General features: G+C 38.3%; 1 protein-coding gene across 1 annotated transcript; it reads left to right on the top strand.

Moving 5' to 3' along the window:
- The first annotated feature begins 7563 nt into the window (after positions 1 to 7563).
- Positions 7564 to 8184, top strand: LOC145800313 (UPF0481 protein At3g47200-like). The gene has a single exon (XM_082889968.1). The coding sequence runs from the start codon at positions 7564 to 7566 to the stop codon at positions 8182 to 8184; it is 621 nt and encodes a 206-aa protein (XP_082746094.1).
- Positions 8185 to 23019: the final 14835 nt, after the last annotated feature.

Below are 23019 nucleotides of genomic sequence, written 5' to 3' on the forward strand. Positions count from 1 at the left end.
TAGTGGGTCGTGGGAGAGGCACTTGCCGTTGGTGGAGTTTGCCTACAACAACAGTTTCCAGTCTAGTATCGGTATGGCACCATTTGAGGCCTTGTATGGCCGACCGTGTAGATCTCCTGTGTGTTGGGCCGAGGTGGGTGATGCACCTCTGTTGGGTCCAGAGTTGGTGAGGGAAACTACGGAGAAAGTTGAACTTATCCGTAAGAGGCTTGTTACAGCACAGAGTCGTCAGAAATCATATGTCGACCGTAGGAGGAGACCTTTGGTGTTTGAGGTGGGTGATCATGTCTTTCTGAAGATATCACCTAGACGGGGTTTGATGAGGTTTGGGAAGAGTGGGAAGTTGTCCCCTCGGTTCATTGGTCCGTTTGAGATCCTTGAGAGGATTGGCGAGGCTGCTTATCGTTTAGCTTTGCCGCCGCAGTTGTCCGGAGTACATGACGTGTTTCATGTGAGTATGCTTCGGAAGTACGAGCCGGATCCATCGCATGTGTTGGATTGGACCGATTTAGTGGTTGATGAGGATGTCTCATATGAGGAGAGACCGGTTCAGGTATTGGATAGGCGGGATCAAGTTTTGCGAGGCAAGACCATCCCTTTGGTAAAAATTTTGTGGAAACATCATGGAGTGGAGGAAGCCACTTGGGAGCGTGAATTGGAAGTCCGCGAAAAATACCCGGACATGTTTATTCATTTGTAATCTTGTATTTAGATTTTGTAATGTTGTTGAACTTAAGAGCTTTACATATGTCTTAAGTTGTAAAACGTTGAGTATGTTTTGGTAAATGGGTGTGTCTTGAAACTTGCTTCATTATAGAAGTTTTAGTATAACATTGCATATGTTGATTACATTGCTGAGTGTGTTATATATATCATGTAATTGAATATGATATGGGGATTGTTAACATCGAAAGGAATAATGCATAATAATGACACAGGTTGAGATTTATGTTGTGTTATATATTTAATATGAGATGCCTCTTGATAAAGGGATGAAATGACCAGTTTGGGGTCAAGATGTTTACTAATGCATTGCAAACAAAAATTTGTTTTCAAAAAAAAAAAAAAAAAAAAAAAAAAAAAAAAAAAACTTATGCTTAATTTCGGGGACGAAATTCTTTGAAGGGGGGGAGGTTATAGCGACCCCGGTTTTTTCTCACTTGTTTATTGTATCCGGACTTAGGTTCCGTAGATTCTGTCATTGAATAATGGTTGTTGTTGTCCCTTATTTTCTCATTTGGAATTATAGGATGTGTTGGGCAGGTTTGTTTCAGGTTGGTTGGGTTTAGAAATCAAGTGTTGTTGTCCAGTATTTTGGATCTTCGCTCGAGCTAGGAGTTTGTCGCTCGAGCGAGATGTTGTTTTTGGTTCTTCGCTCGAGCCGGGGTTTGGTTGCTCGAGCGAGTGTTTGCGTCTGGTTTGGACCTGTAGCCTTGCATTCTTGGCTCGAGCGAGCTTTTCTTCGCTCGAGCGAGTTAGTTCATCCTTCGCTCGAGCTATAGTTCCTTCGCTCGAGCGTGTGTCTGGTTACAGACCTGAGGGTTTGAGTTCTTCGCTCGATCGAGCTTTCTTTCGCTCGAGCGAGCTTTTGGGTTGTTGGCTCGAGCAAGGTTTCCTTGGCTCGAGCGTGTTTTCTCTGTGTCTGGTCGCTCGAGCGACCAAGTCTTTGCTCGAGCGAGCCTGTCCAGTTTATATACACAGCAGCGGGATTTGATCAGTCTTTTTCATCTTATTTTGATTCCAAATCTCAGGTTCGACCTCTCTCTCTCCCTACTCACCTTCTCTCTTAGGTTTGATCTGTTTAGAGAGGGTTTCAACCCTAGTTGCTTTATTAAAAAGATAGAGGGAGTCGAGGGCTTCCATTTAATCTGAGCATTTGGTAATTTGGAGCACTTTTGTATTTGGGGCATTCATCTCCATCTTCTCCATTCGGGTTACTCTCTTCGAGGTAGGGATTTCCTACTCCATTTTATAGGTTTTGCTCTAAGTTTTGGTATGTTGATATGTTGGGTTTACTTTGGTAATTTTTGGGAAAACTCTGGTTGTAATATTGAATTAATTTGTATAATTAAATTAAGGGATTTGGGAAATATGGCTAAATTCATGGTATTGGGGAATTATTGAGTAAATGGAGTAGTTGGTTAGTTTAATCACTCACCTATGAAAATGTTGGAATTATGTTAGTTGATATATTTATTTCCTGTTTAGAAATAACTGTTTTGGGCTATCGGTGGAGGATAGTTGTGATTGTTGTAGACATTGCATGTGGATTAGGAATGACTGAAACTAATCACATTGGTTAAGTCGTTAATTTTGAATATTGCACTGATACAGAAAATACGTGTATTGATTGAGCATTGCATGTGCATTTGCATTTATATTGTTTTGTGTGGGAGGAGATAGGGGATGTACTCCACGGTTTAGGGGAAGATAGGGGATGGACCTCTAAACCGGATTTTGTTTGGGAGGAGATAGGGGATGGACTTCATTAGCATCACTTTTATGTGTGCTTATTATATAGAAGTGTTTTTATTGATACAGCACTAAAATGTGTATCAATCTGGAAGTATGAAGTGTTGTGAATTGAGCTTGAGTCTCATTTGTTTGTTGATATTGGAAGGATGTGAATATGGTATATGTAATTCACTGTTGTAAGATTGGCCAGGTTCTGAGCCATGTTGATAAAATTGGAAGGTAAATTGTATTTTAGACAATAGTGTCATGAGACTGTAAAATGAAGTGGTTGATTATCTTGGTTAACCATCTGTCAAATACTATTGCTTTATTCATTGCTTATATGTGGTTTAGTATATTTCTACTGGGCTGTGGCTCACCCTTTATGGGAACATCATTTTCAGGTTCAGGCGATAGACTACCTCCAAAGACTTAGCTTGGGAGGGTTTGGCTTCTGGATTGAAGAAGACTATCATTAGTTAATAGTGGTTATTTATTGGTACATGTAAACATTCAAGCCTTGGGCTTTTCTTGTATTGAGATAGAACTCATAGTTTTGTATCCAAGTGTTGGCTTGGAAAGATGTAAGCCTGTAGGGCATTTTATTCGATGTTACATGTAATGCCTTATTTAGTAATACTCTGATGATTGAATTAATAAATTGTCTTCTTTAAATAATGCATGTCAATGATATATAATGGGTTATTTTTGAGGGCGTTACAGTGAGTATGTGTCAAAGTAATCAAGACCTTCCGTTTGTCTAAAACCTTTGACCACAAGTCTTGCATTGTATTTGTCAATTCATCCATCCGCTTTCATTTTTCTTTTGAAAACCCACTTATATCCAAGAGGTTTACACCCTGGTGGTAAATCCACCAATTCCCAAAAGGAGCTTTAGGACTGGACATAGTTTCTTTGAAAGTTAAAGGCTCATTTTCTAACAAAAAAGTTAGAAAATCTGGACCAAAAGATTTTGAGGTTCTAGCACGTTTACTACGCCTAGGTTCGTCTTCTTCATTTTCATCTATCTGTTGCTCTTGTTCTTGATCTTGTTTTTTATCATAACTAGTAATAGCATCAAAAGATCTTTTGTTAGTACTTGTCTTTTGTCCAGTCTTGTTTGGAAATATATGTTCAAGGAACGATGCATTCCGAGATTCAATAATAGTATTTATATGAAATTCGGAATGTTTTGACTTATGAATCAAAAGCCGATATTCACTACTATTCTTGGCATAACCAATGAATATGCAGCCAACTGTTTTAGGTCCTATCTTAGTCTTTTAGGACTAGGAATAGCCACTATAGCCAAACACCCCCACACTTTTAAGTATTTGTAGGATGGTACTTTTCCATGCCATAATTTATAAGGTATTTGATTCACTTTCTTTCGGGGTACTTCATTTAAAAATAATTAGCAGAAAGTATTCTTCCCCCCACAAGTTCTAAGGCAATCCAGAACTTATTAACATGGCATTCACCACTTCTTTTAAAGTCCTATTTTTCCTTTCAACAATTTCATTTTGCTGAGGTGAGTAGAGAGTGGTGGTTTGATGAATTATTCCATGTTGTTTACAAAATTCACCAAAAGATGATTCATATTCACCACCTATATCACTTCTTAGTTTTTTTAATTTTCTTACCAAGTTCATTTTCAACTTCATTCTTATATTGAATGAAAGTTTTCAAAGCTTCATCCTTGGTTCAAATTAAATAAACATAACTATATCTAGTATAGTCATCTATAAAAGTGATAAAATATTTTTTCTCACCTCTAGTTTGATTTGATTTAAAATCACAAATGTCACTATGAACTAATTCAAGTGGCTCCGCACTTTGTTCAATTGAATGAAAAGGAATTTTAGTTAATTTTGCCTCAACGCAAATTTCACATTTATAATTTAAATCAATGTCAAATTTAAGTAAACATTCCATATTAATTAATCTACGCAAAGATCCATAATTAATATGTCCAAGTTTACCATGCCATAAATTTGAAGACTCAAGCAAATAAGAAGAAGATGTATTATTATTAATAACCGAGGGTACAATAGTCATTACATTCATTTTTTAAAAGGTCATCAGACATGTAACATTTTCCTACATACATCCAGTTTTTGGTAAGTACAAACTTGTCACTTTCAAAAACTAGCCTAAACCCATTTTTACTTAACAAAGATCCTGAAACAAGGTTCTTGCGAATGTCCGGTACATGCAACACATTGTTGAGAGTGAGTTCCTTTCCATATGTCATCTTCAAAATAATCTTTCCTTGTCCTTTAACTTTTTAGAAGTCGAGGAGTTGCCCATAAAAAGTTGTTCACCATTGTCCACCACTGAATAAGATGTGAACATCTTTTTGTCGGCATAGATGTTGCAAGTAGCACCAGTGTCCACCCACCATTCTCTAGGATTTCCGACAAGGTTTGCCTCGAAAGCAACTGCAGAAAGATTTATGTCATCAACACCGTTGGAAATTCCATCCACTCCGGTCATGTTGGCTTGAGCAAGCTTCTTGCTTGTTCTTCTTTTTGCTTTTGCCTTTGCCTTTGCTACGGTAATCTTTGGCTCGATGTCCCTTTTTGTCACAGATGTAACATTTGCCATTAAACTTGTACTTTTTTGTTTCCTCTCCCCCCCCCCCCTTTAGAGCCTTGTGAAGAACTTTCTCTAGAAAACTTCCGTTTCTTTGCTTCCGAAGCATGTTCCACCGCATTTTCCTTAGACTCCATTGGATGCTTACCAGCCCACTTTTCAGAATTGCGGTTGTCCTGTTCAATCCTCAAACGTACAATCAATTCTTCCAAAGTCATTTCTTTGCGCTTGTGTTTGAGGTAGTTCTTGAATTCCTTCCAGCCTGGAGGTAATTTTTCAATTAAGGCAGCAACTTGGAAGGATTGACTGAGACACATGCCTTCTGCATGAATGTCATGCAGAATGAGTTAGAGATCTTGAACTTGGCTAATCACAATCTTAGAATCAACCATCACAAAGTCTAGGAATTTGCCAACCTCTTTGAGCCAGCATCTTCTATTTTGTACTTTTTCTCCAAAGACTTCCAAAGTTCCTTTGTTGTCTTGATAGGACTGTAGACGTTGTATAATGTGTTGTCAAGTCTGGTCAAGATGTAGTTCCGGCAAAGGAAATCAGTATGTTTCTAGGCATCAACCGCAGCAACCACTTGCCAGTCTGTTTCATCCTCTTTCAGAGTAGGAGCATTCTTACGAAGAAAGCGAGCCAGGTTCAGAGTTATAAGATAGAATAGCATTTTCTGTTGCCATCTTTTAAAATCAGTTCCTGAGAACTTCTCTAGCTTCTCATCATGATTGACTGGCACAGTCACAACAGGAGGAGGGGTTGGCGCAATTACAGCCACCATACTCGTACTTGTTTGAGTATTAGTTTGTCTAGTTTCAGTAGCCATGAATTCTAAATTATAAAACAAAATTATAATTAGAATTTTATACTACACATAAAATTAAACCATAAACACAGAATTTTAAACTCTATAAAATAAAAGAAACAAGAATTGTAACTTTTATTTTCAATTAATTTGCAAATAAAAAATTATTTAAACAAATTAATTCCATACAGAAAAATATTTCTGTAACACTTCAAAAATTAAAATACTAAAAAAAGAATTTTAATTAATGAAAAATTAGAAATTATTTCTTAAAACCAAAATTAATTTGTGACAAACTTCACAAATAAATATTCTGAATTGTTAATGACACCAGCATATTACTACTAGTTGTCAAAGAAAATAAGCAGTATATTACTACTATTTGTTTTTCCAACCGGAATATTATTTTATAAAATCACATAAAATAATTTTTATAAGAAGAAGAAAGAAGAAAGGAAACAAACGAAAAATTTTATTTAAATAGAATAATTTGAATCTGTCTTAAGATTATTAGAACAATCTTTTGTGTAAAATAAATAACTTGAAACAAATTAAAAAAATAAAATAAATTACTTACATAATTTATTTTACTGAAATGTAAAAGTACAAAAAGATCAAGTCGAGTATGTGACACTATATCCTTAAGACAGATTCGCCCCGCTACGATGCTTACGGACAAATGGCGTCTGTCTCTCAGGATACAATGATCTTCACAAATTGTAGTTGCACTCCAAATAATTTGTACGACAAACAAAACCTGTGTTCTATACTCTCTGAATTTTTCTCTAAAACTAATATAAAGAATAATAATGCAAGAGAGCAAAATGAAGGCAAGAAAATCAATTTTTTGGAATGACCAAATGCTGAAAAACTTCTAGTATTTATAGGTAAAAAAGTGGCTGTCCGAACAGGTACAAAAGGAATTAACAGATCTGAATTTGAATGAACAAGTGCAGTTTCTATTTGAATAGATAATTGCTGGGCAGTTTCTATCTGTTGGAAACTGCTGGCAGTTTTGAATTTGTTATGGTCAGAACAAAATTTGTCTGGTGACTGTTTAATTTGTTGGCACAACTATTTGGACAAAAAAATTGAATTAATTTCATTTTGAAACCCAAATAATTTCTGGCAAGAATTTGAAAAACAAATTCAAATAATTTTTTTCCAAAAAATTAATGTTAGAACCAACCCGACCCACAACCTACACCCATGCCCGGTACGGCCAGACGACAGCATGCGTGCATGCGTGGTTTAAGCCAATGTTCAATTTGTTCATAACTCCTTCCTTCTACAAACTTAGGGTGTCCCTTGGAGCCCAACCCAAGTGTAGCCACCTAAAATTTATATACACACATCAGTTCTCTTAAGATTCCAATATGGGACAAGCCTTACAAGGAAACCCACATATTATTTTTTTATTTGTCCATTCCACAAACCCGAAAAAAACATCAACTTCCCATTCACTCATAAATAGTTTTGATGAACCGTGTTCACTGTGTGACTTACTATGTGGCAAGGAATACGTCACATCTTCGAACCCACCTCAAAAGACATGTTGGCCCCAACCAAATTTGGACTCAAAATTGGCCCAAAATAATCCTATAAAAACCAAATTTTCCAACATAGAGTTCGACGCACAAGAGCTAGCTGAAATATTGCTAGTTGATGGCTACTTCATACTCGAACTCTTTTTGAGAAACTCGGATATGAAGAAGTATATGGATAAAGTTGAGAAGGACCCCATTATCAACAATGCTTCGACTATTGCAACTCTTCCACATGATTTGGCACAACTTGAGAACCAGATTCCCTTCCCTATTCTACAGATTCTTTTTGACATTATAAAAAAGAATATGCCGCAACCATTACCATACTCATTTACGACAAGGAATAGCATGGTCAATTTAGCATTACTCTTTTTGAAATCGGCTTTGGGTTTGACTATGAGCAACAAAGCAGTTGAAAGAAAATCCGAGAACTTAACTAGTGACCATTTACTTGATATCTTGCACAATTTTTACATCCCCCCAACATTTGACAGAAGCCAGCATGGCAGGCAAAGAAGTGAATCCAGAAAGTGTGCTGGTGCTGCACGACTTTTGAAGGCAGGAATTCGACTTCATGTTGACACTAGTTCGGAAAATTTACTAGACATAAAGTTCAAAGAAGGAGTTGTTACAATGCCACCATTACACATACAGGAATCTATTACAAAATCAATCTTTCGAAATCTGATTGCTTTTGAGCAGTGCAACATTGGCACCTCACATTACATTGCACCATATGCATTGCTTATGAACGTCTCCTCAGTTCCTCGCATGATGTAGAAATTTTCCGAATAAAAAAATCATAATAAATGATTTTAGTGATGATGACATTGGTAGTGGCGGTGATGAAATGGTTACAACTCTCTTCAAATCCATGTGTGATGGAGTTGTTTTAAACGACTTTTTTTTTTACTGGTTATGTAAAGAGATTAATGACTACCCCAAGGCTTGTTTGGACTTGCGCAGACTTAAGGCAAGAGTAATGGTCATATGTCATGAATATATGCTAGTCTTGGGAGCTAAATATTTCGTCCCTCCATGGACCACATTGTCAGTCATTGCAGCAGGCCTAGTTCTCGGCTTCATTGCCATGCAAACCTATTACTATGCCAGAACTTATTATCATCAATACTAAGTTCTTCTACATCATACATGGTAGAGGTGATTTTGACCGCCAATAATACTAAGATTACCATCTGTCTCTTTTTTAACGTTTTGTTTACTACGTGGTTACGTTAATATGAGTTGAATGCTAATGATATCCATTCTGGACTCATTATATTCAATTAGTGTAATCGTAATATTTAGGTTATGTTTGGTTCATAGATTTGAGAAAATTTTGAAAAACTAAATTAAAAAGATGCACGAAATTAGGTGAAATATAAGGTCTCGGTGTCCCACATCGGGAATGGAAGGGGAGTTCATGGGCCATAAAAGTAAAAACCTAAACCCTTATATAGCATCAAGGCCTTTTCCCGAGTAGTGAAATCCTTAGCAGAACTCCATAATTTAGCGTGCTTAGGCTGGAGTAGTTCTGAGATGGGTGACCCATTGGAAAGAACAAATCCGTGCGAGCGTGGCCCAAAACGGACAATATCAATGATATGTGAAAGGTCGAGGCGTTACAAATGGTATCAGAGCCGACTCTCCGAAATACCGATTGTGGGCCCCTAGCGTCTCTCAGTGCATGTAGGCGGGCTTGTGAGCTGGCAGGCTACTGCACGGGGACATGCAACCGTAAGAGAGGTGGATTGTAAGGTCTCAATATCCCACATCAAGAATGGAAGCGGAGTTCCTGGGTTATGAAAGTAAAACCTAAACCCTTATACAGCATCAAGGCCTTTTCCTGAGTGGTGAAATTCCTAGCAGAACTCCACAGTTAAGCGTGCTTAGGTGGGAGTAGTTTTGGGATGGGTGACTGCTAATATACCACCAACAGAGCCACCTACAACAGAGCCAACTACAAAGCCACGGCAAGAGCTGCTGCCATTAACAACAGATTAACAACAGAGCCCAACAGGAGCTGCTGCCAGTAATAGCTAATCAGCTAAAACCAACTAGAAGATAGAGTTTGTTAGATTAGTTAGTTAGTTACATTAGTTAGTTAGGTAGTTACAGATATTATTAGTTTGTTAGACATTTTTTGTATAAATGTATCCATGTAATTAGATATTGATATTAAGAATGAAATAGAGTTTCATAAGGAGACTTATTAGAAAGCTTAGAGCTAGGCATCCTATTAATGAGATAGGTAGCTGTGGACACTGCATCAAACCAATACTGTAAAGGTACAGAAGAATGATGTAACAAGGCAATGGTTGTTTCAATGATGTGCCTGTGTTTACTCTCAGAAACTCCATTTTGTGGAGGTGTATAGGGACAAGACATTTGATGAAGTATACCATGAGTTTTTAAAAATTGAGTCATTTGAGTATTAACAAATTCAGTGCCTCCATCAGTTCTTAGAACTTGCAGTTTGGTGGAAAATTGAGTTTCAACAAAAACCTTAAATTCTAAAAATTTGGAAAACACTTCACTCTTGTAACACAAAGGATAAATCCATGTAAACTTGCTAAAATCATCAACAAAAAGCACATAGTATTTATATGGAGACAAAGAAGAAAAAGGACCCCACACATCACTATGAATGAGAGATAATGGTTTGTTTACAGTAGAATTAGAAAGCATAAAAGGAAGTCTATGGCTCTTGGCCACACAACAATGAACACAAGAAGACAAAGGAGCCAAGGTTTTATTAGCAAAATCAGGCAAGTGACTTTGCATATGTACAAATTTCAACTGAGATGGATGGCCCAATCTCTTATGCCAGACCTCAGCAGAAACAGCTCCAGTGGTGGAAGTATGAAAAACATGAGATGAAGAAGGAGGAGAAGAAGTAGTAGGAAAGTGATATAAACCATGAGCACTAAAGCCCTGGTGCAAGACTGCCTTCGAAGCCTTGTCCTGAACCACAAACGAAGAGTCATCAAAAGTGACAGTACAATTATTGTCTTTGGTAAGTTTATGGACAGAAACAAGATTTGAGGAAATAGGAGCATGTAAAACTTTGGTAAGCTTAAAAGAATAATGAGGAGTAGGCAAATACCTTTCCCTGTATGTTGGATAGGCAGAGAAGTACCATTGCCAATTGTAACTTGATCCGTACCTTGATATGGTTGGTACATGCTGAGATTGGAGAGATCGTGTGTGATATGATCAGTAGCACCTGAATCAAGATACCAAGGGGAGGATTCAGGTGATGCAGAGGCAACATATGCCTTTGGGAAAGATAAATTCTGTGAGTGAGGAGAAGAAGAAGACTGAGAATAAGTAGTATCCAATCGATGTCAACAATCAGAGGCAATGTGATTCGCCTTTCCACAAATTTGACAGATGAGTCCAGAATTGAATGATTGTCTGCCTGATCTATCTCTGCCTCTAGAAAATCTGCTCCCTCGGAATATACCTCTAGAGGAGCCTCGGTAATTAGGACTTGATCTGTCACGAGCATATGATGAAGAAGAACCAGAAGGAGAACCTCTTGTAGCAGAATAAGCAACAGATGAGTCCAGATTCTGACTCTTTCTGTGTTTTGCTTCGATGTGAATAGATTCAGAACAAAGTAGAGATGTCAATTCAGCCATGGAAATTGCATCTACTCGTGCACGAATGGTAGTTTTAAGAGCATCAAATTCATCAGGTAATCCATTTAAAGTAAGCAACACAAGATCTTCTTCATCAACAGGTGATGAAGCTAAAGCTAGTTGATCAGCAAGATCTTTAATTTGACTCAAATAATCTTCAATGGATTTAGAGTCCTTAGTCAGATTGTTCAATCTATTCTTCATTTGATGAATATGAGATCGAGAGAGCAGAGTAAACCTTTTGCATAATGTGTCCCATACCTCTGCACTGTGTTGCAGATGAAGTACAGATGTGAAAAATGCATGTGTAAGTGTTGCTGTAATACAGCTAAGCAAATGTGCATCAATGAGGTTCCATTGGGCTCGATCTGGATTCAATACCTCTGTACCAGATGAATTCTTGATCAACAATGGAGGACAGGGAATAGATCCTGTTGCAAAATCTAAAAGCTCAGTTGCACGAAGAATATTTTGAAACTGACTGCGCCAGATGATGAAGTTTGTAGAATCAAGCTTCACTGTAATGAAAGAGTGCAGATTTGAGATTAAAAGATTCAGATTAGCAGGTAAGGATGAAGATGATGAGGAAGCCATGGATGAATCAACCTCAAGCTCGTGAGAGCTTTAGAGAAGCTCTGATACCACGAAGAATTACTAAAAGTTTTTCCCATTAATATCAATATCTAATTACATGGATACATTTATACAAAAAATGTCTAACAAACTAATAATATCTGTAACTACCTAACTAACTAATGTAACTAACTAACTAATCTAACAAACTCTATCTTCTAGTTGGTTTTAGCTAATTAGCTATTACTGGCAGCAGCTCCTGTTGGGCTCTATTGTTAATCTGTTGTTAATGGCAGCAGCTCTTGCCGTGGCTTTGTAGTTGGCTCTGTTGTAGGTGGCTCTGTTGGTGGTATATTAGCAGGCCCCTGCAAGCTGATGGGAGAGGAAGTGACCAACAGCTTGGTCTTGAGAAACTGAAATCTAGAACTGGATAAAGGTTTGGTAAAAATATCAGCCATTTGATTCACAGAAGGAACATACTTCAGAACAACTTTCTTGGCTGCAACCTTCTCGCGAATTAAGTGACAATCGACTTCAATATGTTTAGAGCGAGTATGAAACACCGGATTTGAAGCAAGAGCAATAGCGGAGAGGTTATCACACCAAAGAATAGGAGAGGAAGTAGGAGGAAGGGCTAGATCATGCAGTAGCATCTGTAACCAACTTAACTCTGCGGTAGCATAAGCCAAAGCTCTATATTCAGCCTCAGTGCTGGATCGAGAGACTGTTGGCTGTTTCTTAGCAGACCAAGAAACAAGATTAGAACCAAGATAAATGCAGTGGCCAGATGTAGACCGTCTATCCAACTGATCCCCAGCCCAATTAGAGTCAGAGAAAGCTTGAAGGTCAAAAGAACTGGGAGAAAATGTGAGGCCATGAGAGAGGGAACCTTTAACAAATCTAAGAATACGTTTAACAAAGGCAAAATGGCCATTAGTGGGTGCATGCATATGTTGGCAGGCTTGGTTAACTGCTAAAGACAGATCAGGACGGGTGATGGTTAAATACTGTAGGGCACCAACAAGACTTCTGTATAACTGGGGCTGTGTAAAAGGCAGAGAAGAAACAGGAGTAACAGCAGGCTTGACTGAAATAGGTGAGGTGCAGGGTTTACAAGTGGTCATGCCAGCCTTGAGAAGAATTTCATAAGCATATTTTTGCTGGGACAAGAAATAATTAGCTCCCACAGGTTGAATGGAAACACCGAGAAAGTAAGAAATGTTGCCTAATTCCTTCATTGCAAAAGCAGCATGCATTTGACCAATGAGTTCTTGAAGAAGAAGAGAACTACTGCCAGTAAGAAGAATGTCATCAACATAGACCAAGAGAATGAGAATATCAGTGGAGGTCTTTTTGATGAATAAAGAGTTGTCACAGTAACTATTAACGAAGCCTTGAGTTATCAAAAACTTGGAGAAGGTTGAATACCAAGCTCGAGGGGCTTGCTTCAGGCCATAAAGAGCTTTCCGAAGTCTACAAACATGATGAGGCTTAGTGGCACTAGTAAAACCAGGAGGCTGGAGCATATAAACCTCTTCATCCAAGGTACCATGAAGAAAAGCATTGCTTATGACCAACTGTTTTAAGGGCCATTGATAATGCAAGGCAATGCAAAGCAAAATTCTGATTGTAGGTTGTTTAGCCATGGGACTAAAAGTTTCAGTATAGTCAACACCTTCTTGTTGTAAAAATCCTTTGGCCACCAACCTGGCTTTATATCGGGCAATAGTCCCATCAGAATTTCTTTTGATTCGGAAAACCTATTTGCAGCCAATGGCTGTTTTAGCTGAAGGAAGAGGCACAAGAGACCAAGTACCTTGATCAAGAAGAGCATGATATTCATCAAGCATTGCAGCATACCAGACTGGAGAAGTAAGAGCTTGTTGATAAGTGGAAGGTTCTATATCAGTGAATGAAGAAGAAGAAGAAGAGGCCACAAGACAACTTGTTTTGGATCGAGTAAGCATAGGATGAACATTGGCAGCAGAACTGAGAGGAAGAGATGAAGAAGGTACAGATGGTAAGTCGATAAATATAGAGGTAATAGGAACAAGAGAGGAAGGATTTGGATTATAAGGCTGAATAGGCTGAGAGGAACCTGTAGGAGACTCGGACAGAAGAGAAGTAACAGGATTAAAAGGCTGAATAGGCTGAGAGGAACCTGTAGGAGACTCGGACAGAGGAGAAGTAACAGCAGTAGTAGGAGTAAGAGAGGAAGGATTTGGATTAGAAAGCTGAATAGGATGAGATCAACCTGTAGGAGACTCGGACAGAGGAGCGGTAACAGCAGTAGCAGGAGTGGGAGTAGTAGGCAGAGATGGAGGACAAGGAAGAGAAGTAGGAGGATCACCAGACCTAAAAGGAGAACTAGAGGACCAAAAGAAGGACTGTAAATTTGAAACAGAAGAAGACTGAGAAGGAGACTGAGCAGTGGTAAAAGGAAAGGTATCCTCATTAAACAAAACATGTCTAGATATATGAATTTTCCCTGTAGCAAGATCAAGACATCTGTATCCTTTAAAAGAAGAATGGTAACCGTAGATCTTGGTTCTAATCTTGTTTCTTGGTCTGCTAAGAAACAGCCAACAGTCTCTCGATCCAGCACTGAGGCTGAATATAGAGCTTTGGCTCATGCTACCGCAGAGTTAAGTTGGTTACAGATGCTACTGCATGATCTAGCCCTTCCTCCTACTTCCTCTCCTATTCTTTATGGAAAGGCGAATCACATTGCCTCTGATTGTTGGCATCGATTGGATACTACTTATTCTCAGTCTTCTTCTTCTCCTCACTCACAGAATTCATCTTTCCCAAAGGCATATGTTGTCTCTGCATCACCTGAATCCTCCCCTTGGTATCTTGATTCAGGTGCTACTGATCATATCACACACAATCTCTCCAATCTCAGCATGTACCAACCATATCAAGGTACGGATCAAGTTACAATTGGCAATGGTACTTCTCTGCCTATCCAACATACAGGGAAAGGCATTTTGCCTACTCCTCATTATTCTTTTAAGCTTACCAAAGTTTTACATGCTCCTATTTCCTCAAATCTTGTTTCTGTCCATAAACTTACCAAAGACAATAATTGTACTGTCACTTTTGATGACTCTTCGTTTGTGGTTCAGGACAAGGCTTCGAAGGCAGTCTTGCACCAGGGCTTTAGTGCTCATGGTTTATATCACTTTCCCACTACTTCTTCTCTTCCTTCTTCATCTCATGTTTTTCATACTTCCACCACTGGAGCTGTTTCTGCTGAGGTCTGGCATAAGAGATTGGGCCATCCATCTCAGTTGAAATTTGTACATATGCAAAGTCACTTGCCTGATTTTGCTAATAAAACCTTGGCTCCTTTGTCTTCTTGTGTTCATTGTTGTGTGGCCAAGAGCCATAGACTTCCTTTTATGCTTTCTAATTCTACTGTAAACAAACCATTATCTCTCATTCATAGTGATGTGTGGGGTCCTTTTTCTTCTTTGTCTCCATATAAATACTATGTGCTTTTTGTTGATGATTTTAGCAAGTTTACATGGATTTATCCTTTATGTTACAAGAGTGAAGTGTTTTCCAAATTTTTAGAATTTAAGGTTTTTGTTGAAACTCAATTTTCCACCAAACTGCAAGTTCTAAGAACTGATGGAGGCACTGAATTTGTTAATACTCAAATGACTCAATTTTTAAAAACTCATGGTATACTTCATCAAATGTCTTGTCCCTATACACCTCCACAAAATGGAGTTTCTGAGCGTAAACACAGGCACATCGTTGAAACAACCATTGCCTTGTTACATCATTCTTCTGTACCTTTACAGTATTGGTTTGATGCAGTGTCCACAGCTACCTATCTCATTAATAGGATGCCTAGCTCTAAGCTTTCTAATAAGTCTCCTTATGAAACTCTATTTCATTCTTCTCCTGCTTATTCCTCTTTTAAGGTTTTTGGCTGTCAATGCTTTCCTTGGCTACGGCCCTACACTTCTAACAAGCTTCAACCTAGATCTACGGTTTGTGTTTTTCTCGGTTACCATTCTTCTTTTAAAGGATACAGATGTCTTGATCTTGCTACAGGGAAAATTCATATATCTAGACATGTTTTGTTTAATGAGGATACCTTTCCTTTTACCACTGCTCAGTCTCCTTCTCAGTCTTCTTCTGTTTCAAATTTACAGTCCTTCTTTTGGTCCTCTAGTTCTCCTTTTAGGTCTGGTGATCCTCCTACTTCTCTTCCTTGTCCTACATCTCTGCCTACTACTCCCACTCCTGCTACTGCTGTTACTGCTCCTCTGTCCGAGTCTCTTACAGGTTCATCTCATCCTATTCAGCTTTCTAATCCAAATCCTTCCTCTCTTACTCCTACTACTGCTGTTACTTCTCCTCTGTCCGAGTCTCCTACAGGTTCCTCTCAGCCTATTCAGCCTTCTAATCCTGTTACTTCTCTTCTGTCCGAGTCTCCTATAGGTTCCTCTCAGCCTATTCAGCCTTATAATCCAAATCCTTCCTCTCTTGTTCCTATTACCTCTATATTTATCGACTTACCATCTGTACCTTCTTCATCTCTTCCTCTCAGTTCTGCTGCCAATGTTCATCCTATGCTTACTCGATCCAAAACAAGTTGTCTTGTGGCCTCTTCTTCTTCTTCATTCACTGATATAGAACCTTCCACTTATCAACAAGCTCTTACTTCTCCAGTCTGGTATGCTGCAATGCTTGATGAATATCATGCTCTTCTTGATCAAGGTACTTGGTCTCTTGTGCCTCTTCCTTCAGCTAAAACAGCCATTGGCTGCAAATGGGTTTTCCGAATCAAAAGAAATTCTGATGGGACTATTGCCCGATATAAAGCCAGGTTGGTGGCCAAAGGATTTTTACAACAAGAAGGTGTTGACTATACTGAAACTTTTAGTCCCGTGGCTAAACAACCTACAATCATAATTTTGCTTTGCATTGCCTTGCATTATCAATGGCCCTTAAAACAGTTGGACATAAGCAATGCTTTTCTTCATGGTACCTTGGATGAAGAGGTTTATATGCTCGAGCCTCCTGGTTTTACTAGTACCACTAAGCCTCATCATGTTTGTAGACTTCGGAAAGCTCTTTATGGCCTGAAGCAAGCCCCTCGAGCTTGGTATTCAACCTTCTCCAAGTTTTTGATAACTCAAGGCTTCGTTAATAGTTACTGTGACAACTCTTTATTCATCAAAAAGACCTCCACTGATATTCTCATTCTCTTGGTCTATGTTGATGACATTCTTCTTACTGGCAGTAGTTCTCTTCTTCTTCAAGAACTCATTGGTCAAATGCATGCTGCTTTTGCAATGAAGGAATTAGGCAACATTTCTTACTTTCTCGGTGTTTCCATTCAACCTGTGGGAGCTAATTATTTCTTGTCCCAGCAAAAATATGCTTCTGAAATTCTTCTCAAGGCTGGCATGACCACTTGTAAACCCTGCACCTCACCTATTTCAGTCAAGCCTGCTGTTACTCCTGTTTCTTCTCTGCCTTTTACACAGCCCCAGTTATACAGAAGTCTTGTTGGTGCCCTACAGTATTTAACCATCACCCGTCCTGATCTGTCTTTAGCAGTTAACCAAGCCTGCCAACATATGCATGCACCCACTAATGGCCATTTTGCCTTTGTTAAACGTATTCTTAGATTTGTTAAAGGTTCCCTCTCTCATGGCCTCACATTTTCTCCCAGTTCTTTTGACCTTCAAGCTTTCTCTGACTCTAATTGGGCTGGGGATTAGTTGGATAGACGGTCTACATCTGGCTACTGCATTTATCTTGGTTCTAATCTTGTTTCTTGGTCTGCTAAGAAACAGCCAACAGTCTCTCAATCCAGCACTGAGGCTGAATATAGAGCTTTGGCTCATGCTACCGCAGAGTTAAGTTGGTTACAGATGCTACTGCATGATCTAGCCCTTCCTCCTACTTCCTCTCCTATTCTTTGGTGTGATAACCTCTCCGCTATTGCATTTGCTTCAAATCCGGTGTTTCATACTCGCTCTAAACATATTGAAGTCGATTGTCACTTTATTCGCGAGAAGGTTGCAGCCAAGAAAGTTGTTTTGAAGTATGTTCCTTCTGTGAATCAAATCGCTGATATTTTTACCAAACCTTTATCCAGTTCCAGATTTCAGTTTCTCAAGACCAAGTTGTTGGTCACTTCCTCTCCCATCAGCTTGCAGGGGCCTGCTAATATACCACCAACAGAGCCACCTACAACAGAGCCAACTACAAAGCCACGGCAAGAGCTGCTGCCATTAACAACAGATTAACAATAGAGCCCAACAGGAGCTGCTGCCAGTAATAGCTAATCAGCTAAAACCAACTAGAAGATAGAGTTTGTTAGATTAGTTAGTTAGTTACATTAGTTAGTTAGGTAGTTACAGATATTATTAGTTTGTTAGACATTTTTTGTATAAATGTATCCATGTAATTAGATATTGATATTAATGGGAAAAACTTTCAGTAATTTGGCCCACGGTTTTGATCAAAACCAGCATCTAATTTTCAAAGGCGCACAGAGATGCTCCATTTTTTTTTTACCCAGACAACAATCTTCTTTACTTTTTTTCTTTTATTTATTTCTTTATTTTTTTTGTCTCCTTTTTTTTTTGAAATCATAATCATCACTTCCACCAAAACATCTTTCACATACATATCCACCACACTTTTGTTTAATATTTCCACCGACTGCTTCTCTTCTTTTCTTTCTTCTCTTTTCTTTTTATTTATTTATTTATTTATTTATTTATTATTTATTACTCTGGGTTCCGTCTCTCTCCTCAACTTTCTTTTATTTTCTATCTCTATCTCTATATATGTACATTCCAACCACTTTTGATTTTTCACAATTTTCTTTTATTTCATTCCACCAAATACACAAAAAACAAAAAAAAAAAAAACAAACAAACAAACAAACAAACAAACAAACAAAAACCACACACACAACACCCTCCCTCCCTAGGAGGGATTTTTCTTTACCCTTCTCTACTCTACTGCAGGTCTCTTCTTCTTGCCTCCTTCCTGGGCTGTTCTTGACGGTGCTACCTCAGTACTTCCTTGTCCACCGAGCACGTTCACTCCCCCCTGCTCCTCCACTGCAGCATATGGCGGACCTCCAAATCGGAACATCACGGTAGCCTTCCGTTTCAGCTCCTTATTTTCCGCCTTTAGCACACTTATCTCTGCTCGCGCATCCTTATACATGCGCTGGAGCAGAGCCAGTTGGGAGTTTAACTGCTGCACCTCATTTGTCCTACTCTGCAGCCGGTGCGACAAGTTTGTGACTGCCGTCATGGTCTCCACACATGACTTTAAAGTATACTGATTGGCCTCAATATCAGTTTGCACCGCCATTTTTTGCTCCACCGACCGCATCGGAAAGTTCAGCGGAGCAAACACAGAGGTGTTTGGTTGAGGTTCACTGGCCACCGCACCAGTTATCTCTCTTGTTGACTCATTGAGGTCGAGAAAGAGAGTGAGCGGACCACGGGAAGACGAAGCCATTTTCTGGGCAACAGAGTGTTACAGAGTATTACCGAGTTTCTCTCTCAACAACCGCAGAGTTTTTCAGAGGTTTTTTAGCAAGTTTTGTCTCTGCCTCAGCCTCAGCATCAACCTTGGTTAAATAGCCAAGGCAGCCACGCGCATCCTGCGCCGCTCGGCGCTCGACGCCAACCTGGGCACGCCTTTTGATGGCACGCCTTTTTATGGATTGGGCACGCCTTTTGATGGCACGCCTTTTGAGAGATTGGGCACACCTTTTGAGGGTGCGACTTTTAAAACGGTCCGACATGACCCTATAAACTGTCCCGACATTTGATTCCGGTTAGCTTTTTCAACGGTCCGACATGACCCTATAAACTGTCCCGACATTGATTCCGGTTAGCATACCGTGTCCTCTACCACATTATGACACCACCATACAGTGTCTTCTACCATGTTATGACACCACCATACAGTGTCCTCTACCCCGTTATGACACCACCATACAGTGTCCTCTATAACGTTATGACCCCACCATACAGTGTCCTCTACAACGTTATGACACCACCATACAGTGCCTTCACCAACGGTCTGACACGACCATACAGTGTCTCCTATCCTCTTTTATTTTTATGTATTTTCTTGTTTTGTTACTCTCTCCAAACTCAAGTTGGTTAGTTCCTATCCCCCTTGAGTTTGAGGGGGGCTGTTAGAGTATATAATATATTAGTAGATAGTGTGCCTCCCTTTCGGTGCCTTTAGGTGCTAGTGCTTCACTTTCCATCATGAGCCATCATTGTCCATTGTCTGTAAGGATTGTATTTTCTCCTATATAAGGAGCCCCTCACCATTTGTAATATACAACATTCAAGATATCAATCAATAATACATAAATTCTTACAAGTGCTGTGTTTATACTGGTAGGTGGCGTATCGATAAGTGAACGTTTGCTTGTTTGTGAAATTGTAATAAAATATTTGTTTTAGTTTATGGACGTATGCGATTTTGTATTTTGTGATCGCAGATTTGTGATGTTTATTGGGTTGAATGTGCATAATGTGTACGGCATGGAATATGTGTAGGAAATTGTTCGAACAGGCCTGCGAGGATGTTAAGCATCTGCGGCCACATTTGTCGACTAAAAATTCGTAGGATGACCGTAATGGTAATGTAACCTTATTTTCTGAATGTGTAAAGAACCTTGAGACAAGACGTTGGTATTTTGTATGACATTGATGGAGTATTATGCATAGTCAGTTTGGCGTTAATGTTGGCATTCATATTTTTGTAACATATATGGGGCAGATGTTGATTATTAAAATTACGATTACCATTTCGCCTAGGTATATGGGAATTTAATGTCGCATAGTTTTGTGAAACATAGGTTGGTTCAAGAATATAATTGTATGGAGCATGTTACGCATGTGGTATTTGTGACATGAATTGGATGTCAAATAGGTTAATAACATCAGGCACCTAAACCCAATAATCTGTTTAAGTTAAGATGATAGAACAAACTGCTATACGGAAATGTCAAGCTTCTGCAAAAAAATATGAACAACCAAATCATACGCGGAAACACATACGCAACATGCATGCGTGAAAACACTAAGTGACAAAAGACACTGGGTTGCAATTGTGAACGTCACAAATGGTCAATTCCGAACAACTAATCCCACTACCACTCCTCTCCCCCAGGCTTAACATCACGCTTTTGAACAAGAACATCAATATGGTCAATTCCGAAAGATTTAGCAAGCAACATGTTCCGAACATCGTCATCACATCCAACCTTGAACTTATTATAACCGGGTATGGCAAACAATAAAAACACCAACTCGGGTGCCAACGCATCAAACTTCCCACATACCCCATCAACCAAATGTGTGAATGTCAACGTTTCATGCAGTCAAACAATAGCATTCGTGTTCCCATAAGTACACAACAACAACATAGCAGCCTCCATACCTGTAAAATCAACAACAAACTTAAACATGGCTGAAATGGAAAGATCCATTACCAGGAAAAAGCTTAGTAACCCCCATTACCGAATTGACATCATCCCCCACCACGAAACAAAAACCACCACAAAACAAAAACAAAAAAAACCAATGCATATACCAAAAAATAAAAAAAAATAAAATAATAAAATAAACAACAACGTAACATCACTCCCACAAACACAAAAAAAGACCCTCATAAACGAAGAGAATACCTTGACATACAACCACGAAATGCAACACCGGCACCAGAAAATCAACGCATCACCAACAACCACCCATTAACGCACAACTAATTTCACAGTCTACATAAACCCCAACATCAACAATACCAAATGAAAATGTTAAAAATTGCGTTCCACATTGAACCCACAACATCAATTAAGGATATTCTGCCAAATCGGCTCACAGTAATATGAAATGGAAATGTCAAAACTTACCTTCCACATTGATACCCAAACATCACTTAATAGAATCCCCCAAAATCTGCCACAACGGCTAAAAAAGTAAACTCCATCCACACCCTACCAATTTAAAATATTCCTTACCAATAAAATAGGACCAAATGGTGCATAAAAAAAAACACAAGACTAAATAGAGTAACATTTCATAATTTGGGATTTACTAGTAATTTTCCCTTATATTTTTGTGTATTTATGATATGTTTTTATTTTATAAATAAATAATAAAAAATATTATTAGAATGAATATTTGGGAAAATTTTATTTTTATAATAATATATTGTAATTATGATTTGACGATTTGATTTCATTTGACTCAACAGTTAAACTATTAACCCTTAATCTGTTCATTGTTTTGCTTTGCTCAATGGTCCGATTTTAGCAATTAACTTTTGCATTAAGTGGTTTGTTTCTTTCTTTGATTTTGTCTTATTCATTCCCTAAAGAGAAAAAGAAAAAAAAAAAAAAACATTTTGCATTAAATAAAGGGAGATTTACATATTAGTGAAATAAATTAAAAAAAAAAAATTACAGACATGGAAGGCTGCAATTCAGAGCAGCATCCTCACAACTTTTGAATTGCACATCACCATACAAGGAGTTGCACGCCTCATGTTTTATTAAAATAAATAAAATAAAAAATTATATTTTACCTTGCATTGTCATTTCTGTTAGGAAAATATAAGATTTCCCACAAGTAAATCAATCAATGAGAATAAAAATTAATGCGAAAAAATTAAATCAAAGGTAACACAAGAATTTTTACGTAGTTCCCTCAATGTAAGGTACGTCCACGGGATCAAAATCCAATTTCACTAAGTTTCAAACGATTACAAACGAGACACGAATGGTCTCACGAACCACCCTTAGGTAAATTCTAAATAATCACAAATAAATAAGAGGAAATATCTCATCAAATAGATGAACAAAAATCTTCAAACCAAAATTGTAGAAGACCCAAAATAATAGACCCAAAGGGTCAAGAACCTCGGACTAATCTTAGCCACCAAAAAGTGAATACACACAGCCACTATGATTCAACAAATTGAATCACCGATGCACTGTCTCCAAAGATCATCAAAAATCATATGTGTTGCTTTTTCACCAAAGCCAAACGGCTATCTTTTTCCCTCTTTGGAAAAACAAAGCCAAATATATATATATATATATTGTTAAATCTAGGACTTGTTTTTATCAAAACTCTGGTTGTATCCAAATTGAATTGGGTTTTCACATATTAGATATAATATATAAAAATATATTATAATTAATATCAAACCAAATTAAACTCTTTTAATAAACTAATTGGGTCTCAAACTCTAATAAGGAGATATACCCCAACAATTCTCCCCCTATCGACTTAGGTGGAGACATCAACCATACCCGCTAAAGTTTGACACTTTAAATGTTTGTCTCTCGACAAAGTCTTTGTCAACATATCTGAAA

The sequence above is a fragment of the Camellia sinensis genome, chromosome 10, assembly GCF_055761805.1.
Source record: "Camellia sinensis isolate YWXY chromosome 10, ASM5576180v1, whole genome shotgun sequence".
NCBI classification, from domain to species: domain Eukaryota; kingdom Viridiplantae; phylum Streptophyta; class Magnoliopsida; order Ericales; family Theaceae; genus Camellia; species Camellia sinensis.

Coding starts and splice junctions, on each gene's coding strand:
- LOC145800313 (XM_082889968.1), top strand. CDS start 7,564: ATGAAGAAGTATATGGATAAAGTTGAGAAGGACCCCATTATCAACAAT.